General features: G+C 41.7%; 1 protein-coding gene across 11 annotated transcripts in view; it reads right to left on the bottom strand.

Moving 5' to 3' along the window:
* Positions 1 to 852: 852 nt before the first annotated feature.
* ARFGEF3 (ARFGEF family member 3) overlaps positions 853 to 9,678 on the bottom strand; it is a 123,491-nt gene continuing 114,665 nt past the window's right edge. For all 11 annotated transcript variants that reach the window (XM_007058073.4, XM_043543009.1, XM_043543010.1 and 8 more), the window contains one exon: positions 853 to 9,642. In XM_007058073.4, the coding sequence (XP_007058135.2) occupies positions 9,451 to 9,642 (192 nt within the window). In that variant the 3' untranslated portion in view covers positions 853 to 9,450. The remainder of the gene's footprint in view (positions 9,643 to 9,678) is intronic.

The following is a 9,678-nucleotide window of genomic DNA, read 5'->3' as shown; positions in this document are numbered from 1 at the left end:
TTGGCATAGATCTAAATTCAAAGAATTATCAAGAATTGGTTTTTTAAGCATATATTTTGGTTGCTGAGTGTAACAAACTAGTTAAATACAAATTAGATTTGCTACATATTTGCTGAACTATGGTTGGGGTTTTCAAAAACTGATTACGAAATTTAGGGTATAAAGTGCCTAAGTGACTTAGGCTCCCATTTTCAAAGGGAACCAAGTATTTTTAAAGACACTGAGGCACCTAAACATGAAGCTAGGTGCCTTGTGGGCTTTTCAAAAGCATCTTTGCAGGTTAGGTACCTAACTCTCATTGAAATCAAAGCCAACGGGCTCTCATTGATTTAAATGGGAGTTGAGTTAGGCACCTATGCCAAAGTTTGCATCTTTAGGCACATAAATATTTTGTCCCTTTTGACGATGGGATTTAGGGTAACATTTTCAAAAGTGCCTCAGTCTCACAAATCCTATTCACTTCAATGGGAGTTGGGTGGCTAAATCCCTGAGAGGTTTCAGAGTAACAGCCGTGTTAGTCTGTATTCGCAAAAAGAAAAGGAGTACTTGTGGCACCTTAGAGACTAACCAATTTATTTGAGCATATAGACGCTCAAATAAATTGGTTAGTCTCTAAGGTGCCACAAGTACTCCTTTTCTTTTTGTAAATCCCTGAGGTCAGCTCTAAAAATTGCAGCCTAGATCACTAAATAAGAAGTATTCCAGGGTTCCCCTACTCTGCTCCTTCAGTTGACTGAACTGTGAAAGGATTGTATGATACTGTCCTATCACAAACAAAATTTAGATTTTTTTTTGCATTTGCTTCTTTATTCTACAACACAAGCAACATAAATACAGTTTGTTTATAATTTCTTTTAAAATATTTTCCTTTCTGAATTCAGTTTGAATAAAATATACACAAAATACATTTTGCAAGCCAGCTTACAGTGACCTGTTGGGCAATGGACACACAATAACCAAACAAACGCGGCGGCACAAAAGAGCACAGCAGGTATGAGGCAGTGTTTCTTGTCTAAAGGGCCCAAAGAAAGATAGGAGATAAAATATCTCTGAATCCCAGCTAGATGAGCATTAGGGTATTTAGGTACCTAATGTCAATGTCTAATGACCTTTGAGGATCAGGGTGTAGATAACTATGTGTGACCTGTATAGAATGTAAACCAAATGAATTAACTTGACAAGGCCAGTTCAAGTCACTAGAAAATTATCAGAGGCTCCTCATTTAACATATGACCATGAAGGTAAAGTCCTGGGATTAGTGGTTTTTGTGAGTAAGAAGCTTGTTAGGGCAGTCATCACTGTGGGAATATTGTAGTTAAATCACATGGTCACTTTCAAACAGGAAAGAGTTAGATCTTTGGCATAATTTTAAGAGGGCAAGTGGAGTGTCAACTCCCTTTTGGCTTTATTTTCAATTCCTTGTAGGAGGGGGAAAAGGGTTTAGTTTGTTATAGCATTATATGTTGCAAACAAACACAATTAGGGGAACTGCAAGAAGACACTTGCCACAGATCCCAAGGCCCATGAAGCAATCTGTTGTGAAAACCCCCCACTGCAAGCCTCATTGTACAGTACATGGTCTTGCAGTAACAGCGACAGCAGCAGCCTTCACTATGGCCTTCTCATCTTCTCTCTCTGTGTAGAATGGTGTGTTTGCCGCACATCTAAGCTCGGACCGGTCCTAGCCATTTGGGTTCATTCGCTGCTCAAAGCTAATCGCCTGCACCATCCTACCAGCACAGCTGTCATTCATTTCAGTCGCTTCTTGTTGAATTGTGGTAGTTCCTCTAACTCTCACTTTAGCTTAGCCCAAATTTGGGACAGGGAGAGGAAATATGGGAATAGGAAGTCAGAGGGCAAGAACTTTCCTAGGATGATGCTATTTTTGCTAAAGAAACTTATCCCAGTCTCTAAAATTGTTACCTGACTCAGTGGTTCTGATGCTCAATTCTTTACACAGAGAACACTAAATAGCAAAATTGGGTCTAAAATAAAGGGCAGTCTAGAGGTATGATCCCATGCCCTGGTTCACTCTTGATTTACTTCAGTTTTATGCCAGTGCAATACCGCAGCCTTCCAAAAAGATGTCGATTTTTTTCCCCCTAAAACTTTTAGCCTGAGCCTCTAAATATAAATTTTAATTATTTTACGTGCAGACATTACAGAAGCAGAACTTTGTAGCACTCCTTTATTTGTATTTTTATGGCCAAAGCTCCTGCCTGTTTGTCTGGTAAATTAGGACACTGACTGTGCTGAGGAATGACCCTGGGGGAGTGCGTGTTTCAAGTTGAGGCGTTAATTAAACTGAATTGGAGGGAGCGCAGGAGGGGGAGATGGTGATCTGGTCAGTGCACATATGAAATACAGTGGGGTTGTGCTGGTGTGTTGCCAAAATAATCCCATGCTGTAGCCTCATGAGCTGTAAGGAATGCAGGGGATGTGGAAAAGAATGGATCCTTTGCAGCCTGGTGCTATTATTTATATTACACAAAATAAAACATTTTGTTTGTATGCTATGTTCTCTTTTGCATTTATTAGTAAAAAAATGAGTGCCAGTACTCATTCCTTTAAAATCCAAAGAGTTTCTGAAAACTGGGGTGGGAGTGGGGGAACCCTCACATTTCAAATGAGCAAAACCAGAACCATCGCATTATGGTATGTGACTAGTTAGCAACACATGTATTGCCTCGCCTAAATGATTTTACCGAACAGAACATTCAAATGGGCTACTCAAGAGTAGATTCATTCTCTCACACACTCAACAGTATGGGCAAGGGGAGGAATGAAATTATATAGAAAAATTCCAGACCGAGTAATGGTACCTCCCAAACAAGTCATTAGCACACATTTTAGATATCTGTAATTCTTCAAGGTCATGGGAATGTTAACATTTCTCTGTTTTACTCAGAACACAGGGGCAGGATAGTTATGACTTAGGCTTATACGATCAGGCCATAAAATTAGAGCTGTCCTAAACCTGGAGGTTTTTGTTTGCAGGGGTGCATGAGTATCTCAGGAGATGCACTAGAATGAGGGCCTGTATACATCCAGAGGTTTTTGAGAGGCTTTGCAATCTCCTAAGAATCTGAAAAGGTAAGCAGGATAAGGGTCTGATCTTCAGATTTCAATAGTGCAGGATTGAGTCCTAAATGCCTTAAGGAGATACAAATGGGATGATTTAACTGGGACTTGGTCCTGCTTCGAGCAGGGGGTTGGACTAGATGACCTTCTGGGGTCCCTTCCAACCCTGATATTCTATGATTCTGTGATCTCAAGAAGGGCACAGTACCAGATTTCTCTCCTGCACGCTTAAGGAGGTGTGCATAAACGGCCACATCTCCTTAGAGTCCCTATCTCGTGGACCCTCCAGGAGCTGTGCCTAGTTTTATCAGAAGAGCACTCACAATGCAGTGGTACAGTGACTGACAAGCACAGTGTGGACGTACTGCATCTGAAACAGGTTAACTCTGGTGGAGGCACGGCCCCAGGACAGGTGGCAGTGGTACAGTTCTCCAGTGTAGGATATTTTTGTTCAGTTTGGATCCCTGTGTACAGCCCATGAGTTTCAAAGTTAATCACCAAAGCTAAATTTGGAATCTCAAATTTGTTTTGTTGAAGGGGCAGAAAATCTGTGGAGGGGTACATTTTAAACATGACAAGAGGGAGTTCCACAATTAAGATCTCATTAACAAACAATACCCATGACTGCCATGCAACACTTGAAAAACATTCTCTTAAAAGCTCCACCTTGACAGGATGGCCTTATAAAAACACTGCATATTTAAATTAAAAATCACCTTCAAAACAGGAAAAAAGGAACAAAATGGAGTTATGGCGTCTGATGAGAGCACAGGAGCAGTTTCTTTCACTGACAAAACGATGGAGAAAACATTTTAAAATTTACTACAGATTATTTACAAGGGTGCAGAAGCTGGCAGAACTTGTACATTCATTGTTGTCTTTCCAATTAAAAACAAACACACACAAACGTGTGACACACAAAATGGAAATAAGAAACACAGAAGCAAGTCAGGTGAAGAATCCAGTTTTTAACCCAGAGCTAGGAAGAATTGTCTGTCTGTAATGCATTGTAAACCAGGCTGCCTTTAAAGGCTGTTTAGAATTTTCCAATTAAACTAGTGATATGTTCCCATCACCTCACGCTATTATCCTAGCAGGGCTTGAAATGTCCTTTAATGATTTCTGTGGGACTCTTGTGTACGAAAGAGGATATTGTATTTCTTAAGTGGAAATCCAACAGTGTCTGCTCTATGAACTCACTAGTAACAGGTTTCAGAGTAGCAGCCGTGTTAGTCTGTATTCGCAAAAAGAAAAGGAGGACTTGTGGCACCTTAGAGACTAACACATTTATTTGAGCATGAGCTTTCGTGAACTACAGCTCACTTCATCAGAGCATCCTGTTTTATACCACTACTACCTACTTAATATACAGTTCTTTTCCTAAAGCTGTGACCTTGCATTTTCCACAAGAGTTTCTTTAAGCTTTCACCACCTTAAAATCTAGTCAGTTTTTTAAAAAGCGTTAAAGTAGTTTCTAGTACTACAACTGCCTCAGATTCCATCAGCCAACTGTTGAAGTTTTAGTCACATTTTACTATTTTTCAAATGTTTTATTCTCCTGTTACTTTGTGAAAGAGCTACACCAACAAGAGGCGAAACAGTTATACATAAAGTGCTATCAAATGCAGTCTCAAGCAATCATTTTTCTCTCTAATCTTTTTCTCTCTAATCTTTCAATTACTACAGTAGCTGTTACTTTTACCAATACTAGATTAAAAAAAAAATCAGCTCAAGCATGTGTTTAAAGCTTCTGATGTCCCTTTGCTTTAATTTTTGGAACAAAAGGCCCATGATTCAGGACAGACTATTTAATCACATTGTTGTGTGTAGTGTTGTAGCTGTGTTGTGCCCAGGACACTGGATACACAATGTGGGTGAGGTAGTATCTTGTCTTTTTATATTTATAAAAGCTATTACCTCACCCACCTTTTATGATTAAATAGCAAGACAAGTTATTGCAAGCAGGGAGGGCTGTAGCATCACACCCTGGTTTGCAAGCAGATAGGAAAAACACAGGCAGCGTAGCAAGCTGGTGTGTGTTGTAGATTCACCCCCTGGCTTTCTGTGCACTAACTTGCCCTGTGGAAAAGCCCTCTGTTACTTGGATGGGGTGGGGAGGGCAATGGTAGCTTATACTCCCCATAGTTTGGGGTTTTGCAGCAGCATACTGAACCCCTGGAATAAAAAGATTCTCAACAGTGCTCTCTAACTTACACTCTCTTCCATCAGGCCCTGGGAAACAGAAAGTGGCCATAGCACTGTGCTATCCAGACGTGTCCCTGATCCTGCCCCCCACACTGGAGGGCTGGGAGGAGGATGGGGGAGAGCTGTCACATCACTTCTACAATGGTTTGAGAGGTTCCCAGAGGGGCTACAGTCAGGGGGCCCTTTCTTCTCTCTATAAACCTAACTGGGCCTAAGCATAATTGAATGGTGATGATTCTGAGTTTGCTTTTCCCTGGAGATCATTATGTCTCATCAAGCTTTCTACACAAATTATTCATTAAATTATCATGGTTGTGGTTGTTTTGCTGTTTACATAAAATGTTAAAACATCACCAATGGCAAAGTGAGGCAGTTAGACTGGAGCTGTTTTAAAGACCTGCCGTAGTGGACCAGACATACCCCTTTTACACTTACAACATTATTTGCAAGAAAAAAAAATCCCTAATTTTTTTTATTAAATGCCAGCAATATTGTACACACATTTGTTAATGTCCTCTTAAAACCTTAGGCACTGGTGGGGAGAGTGGGCACTTTATGTTGTTGCCTTAAAAAAAAACACCCCCCCCCCCAAACTTTAAAAAGCAGTGATGTAGCCAATTAGCTGCAGGAGTTACATGAAGGACTAGTCTCTCTCATGCTCTTACGATGAGCCGAACTCTGTGCAGGTGGGTGGCGGTGAGAGATGGTCAGGAACTTTTCAATTAAAAACTTTTCATACCCAAAATGCCCATTCATGGAGACTCCCACAAACACTTTTGGCCTCAAAATAACTGTGTGTCAAAATGTTCTCCCCCCCCGTCCTTTAAGTCTTTTAAAAGAAAGTTCAATTTTTCAGGTCAGAATGACTTTGTTTTAAAATTCAAGTTAAATTATAGCACAAACCAACCAATCACAGAACCAAGTTGAAGTAAAAGCAAAAATGGGTCAATTTTTTGGTTAATGAAAAGTTTTGAGATTTAGACTTTTTTTTTTTTTTTTTTTTTTTAAAAAAAAAGCTCAAATTCTCATGAGGTGGGCAAACCATTTCCTGTCCCACTGTAGTCATGGTGATGGTGGGAGTGAGGGAGCCAGTTACGGCTCCCTCTGTGTGCCCATCTGCCCCAGTGTGAGGCGAGCTGCTGCTGGGGAACTACATGCCAGCAGATAACTCTGCTCCATCCCTCCAAAATAACCCCAATATGGGGGTGGGAGGGTGGCTGGAGCAGAAATCAATTGGTCTCATTGCATGCAAGCTTAGTGCTCCTCTGTCAGGGAATGCGCAGCTAGCAAGCCCTGGCCCCGTTCTGCCTCCTTCGTGCTGCCTGAGCAATGCACAGAAACTAGTTCAGAGGAAAGACTATTGCCCTAAGGTTGGCATCCATATGGATGCTGCCACTGTGCCCACATATTGCAGCCAGGTTGGAACAGGGCAGGGGGATGGGGTAGACTCAGCTGCCGTTAGGAGTCAAGTTGTACAGAACACGCTGCAATTCTTACAGGGCTGATTTTAAGTTCTTTTCTTCTGTTAATTTCAGATCTCAGATTTAACTTCATCATAGATTTTGGCCTTAATTTCTCAGTGTGCTGTCAGAGGAAGGAAAAGAAAAAACCCACATGCTCCAGCCGGGTACGTGGGAACTGACACCACAGACTGTATTAACTTGACTGTAGCATGCTGGGTAAAGGCGCGTGCACAAACTGTGAAACACAGATCAGCTAAACCCAACTGACTTCTTTTGGCAGTTAGGCAGATGTGCCTTTTAGCCAGCTGTTGAAAATGCACATTTAAGCAATACAACTAGGGTTGCCAACTCTGCCTGAAGCTATTCTGGGAGATTTCCCCCCCCACCATGATGTAATGTCATTTTCTTAAAATAGCCTATTAAAATCTCCTGGATTGCTTTCAATAGTCACTGGGAGATTGATGCAGATTCTGGGAGGATCCCAGAGGGTTGGCAACCCTCAATACAATGTATATATGGGCCCATTTGAGGTCTGGTGTGAATGGGTGAAAAACTTGTGGCAAAAGATGCTACACAGCAAATATGCACTAGAAAGCTAAACTGCCCGGCTTGTGCTACGGCACTAAAATTGACATGTAGCTGCTTGGACACTGAAGCCTAAAGAGGGGAGTGAGGTTCAAAGCCTGAGCCACAATGTCTACATGGTGGTTTTTCACAGAATAGCATAAGCCTGAGTGTCAAACCAGGCTGAGACTTGCTGCCATAGGTTGTATAGACATACCCAGAGAGGCTTAAGGTACAGAGGTGCATTTAAGTCTATATGTAAAATTGTTAAAATCTCTATAAATACAATAGAGGAACAACCAAAAGTATGATCAACCCAGGGGCTACTTATTAAGGGAGCACCAGGTAGACATTGTCCATCTGTCAGAGGGACTGTGTTAAGATTCCACAACCAGAGATGACCCTCCATTACACCTACCGTGCTTATTCATCAGCCAGCAATTCACAATTACTGGAAATATCATGGCTGCTTTAAGTCTTTTTTCCTCCCCCGAGCATCCCAAAGCACTGAGATTCTATCAGAAACTTAGGCCCCAATCCTGCAAGGAGATCAGCACAGGAGAAACCCTGCACTCACATGGTATTCCACAGATTTAAAAGGCGTTCCACTCACATGGAGTTCCTTGCAGAATGAGCATGTTCTTCGTGGCTGAGGTTCATCTTTTGACGTGAAGATTTTGTTTTACACCCATACACGCACAGACACTGCACTGGTCAACTCTGCACAAGCTGGGAGCATGAGGGAGCAGGGAACTTACTCTACCACAGGCCTCCTCTGGCCAACTGAAGAGTTGCACTGCCAGATCTTGTCCAGTTTGACTCATATGAAGTGGTACTGGCAGTGGGGGTAAATATAGCTGCAAATAGTGGGGATCTTTAGAGCTACAGCAGACTGGCTGTACACATGAGAATACCTTCTCCTATGGAAACATATAAGCCAATTCTATGTATAGGACTCGGCTGTATAGTATATTTCCATCATGTTTGGTTAAATGCTAGGTGTTTGCCACAATTCTCTTGGCCAGGCTGCAATTTAGCTCACTAGTGCATATTCATCACTAGCTTCACAGAAGAACTGCCACTGTGACCTCGGTGGGAGTTATGCCTGTGGAATGAATGTAATAGTATCTGCAATATGGATTAGCAGAGAGGGTTTTGTTGTATATGTGGCTGATAGTGGGATAAAGAAGAGCCCTGGAAATTCCACCTTTCTTCAAGCCATGCCCCATATGTTAGCAGCAAAAAGGACCCACTACCCCCATGCTATGTTACAGAGGCCTCTCCTACCCAGCCACACAATACCCTGGGCTTAAAGCCTCCGCCTAGAATGTAAATTTTAATGACTACTAAGCAGTGAGATCAATAATAATTTTTTTTGGATATGCAATAATCTTTATAGTGACTTTTTTCCCAGATGCGTTTTAGTTTCATGTGGAAAATTTAAAAGAGTACCACAAACAAACAACCCCTCCCCACTGCCTTCACTTGTTGTGCCCTCAGCTTTTTCCTCACAATTATTCAGTTATCTAGGTGTGTGAATGAGGTGATCCAGTTGTGTTTTGAAGCACAATCAACTCCTGTACTTAAACATCTAAGTGAGACCAATTAGTGAATCCGCTGAACTTTCAATTAGTGGGGCCCACAATATTACATGTTCAAAAAATGGAGGCCAGGTAAGGCCAGGCTGATAATTCTGGTCCTAAATCTTGGGAATTACAGGTATCAGAGACCCATATTAGGTGAACACAGATGCTTTCATCCCAACTGCATCCAGGGAGATTTTGACTATTTCTTCTCCTTTCCTCACTGCAGAAACACATTCATACACAATCTATGAAATTTACTGAGCCTTTATGTACCAGCCTGATTTACCAGCAATTTTCAGATTCATCACTTGGTGTTATGTCATGCTACTTAATGTGAAGTGTAGCGCTTCCTTTGTTGGGGTGAGAATGACAAACACACAATCTTAAGTAGGTAAAGGACATGTTGGAGGGCTTGCTGTTTCAGAATTTATCACCATGAATAGACATTGCATGTGTAGCTCCGTACCAGTTACTTTCAGTAACGGCATTCTGTTTGTATACCTGTAAAAACCTTGGATTCCTTCTCCCCTTGCTAATGAAACATGTCTCCTTTATACAATGATTTCATAGATCCTTCCCACTCTTCCCAGCCATTCTCTCACAGCCTGACGGACACGGATATCGGTCACGTGACAAGTCAGCTGACTGATGCAGGGGAACACAGCTGGCTGGAGGGCTGTGAATGTTTGGTCAGGCAGGGTCTGAATCTGGTTCAGAACTGTCAGCACCATGTTGGTCCATGCCTAAAACAAAATTAGAATAATTAGAAAAAAAAGTGT

The sequence above is a fragment of the Chelonia mydas genome, chromosome 3 (assembly GCF_015237465.2).
Source record: "Chelonia mydas isolate rCheMyd1 chromosome 3, rCheMyd1.pri.v2, whole genome shotgun sequence".
In the NCBI taxonomy this organism is placed as follows: domain Eukaryota; kingdom Metazoa; phylum Chordata; order Testudines; family Cheloniidae; genus Chelonia; species Chelonia mydas.
Note: the sequence above shows the minus strand (reverse complement) of the source record. Positions and strands in the feature narration are given on the sequence as shown.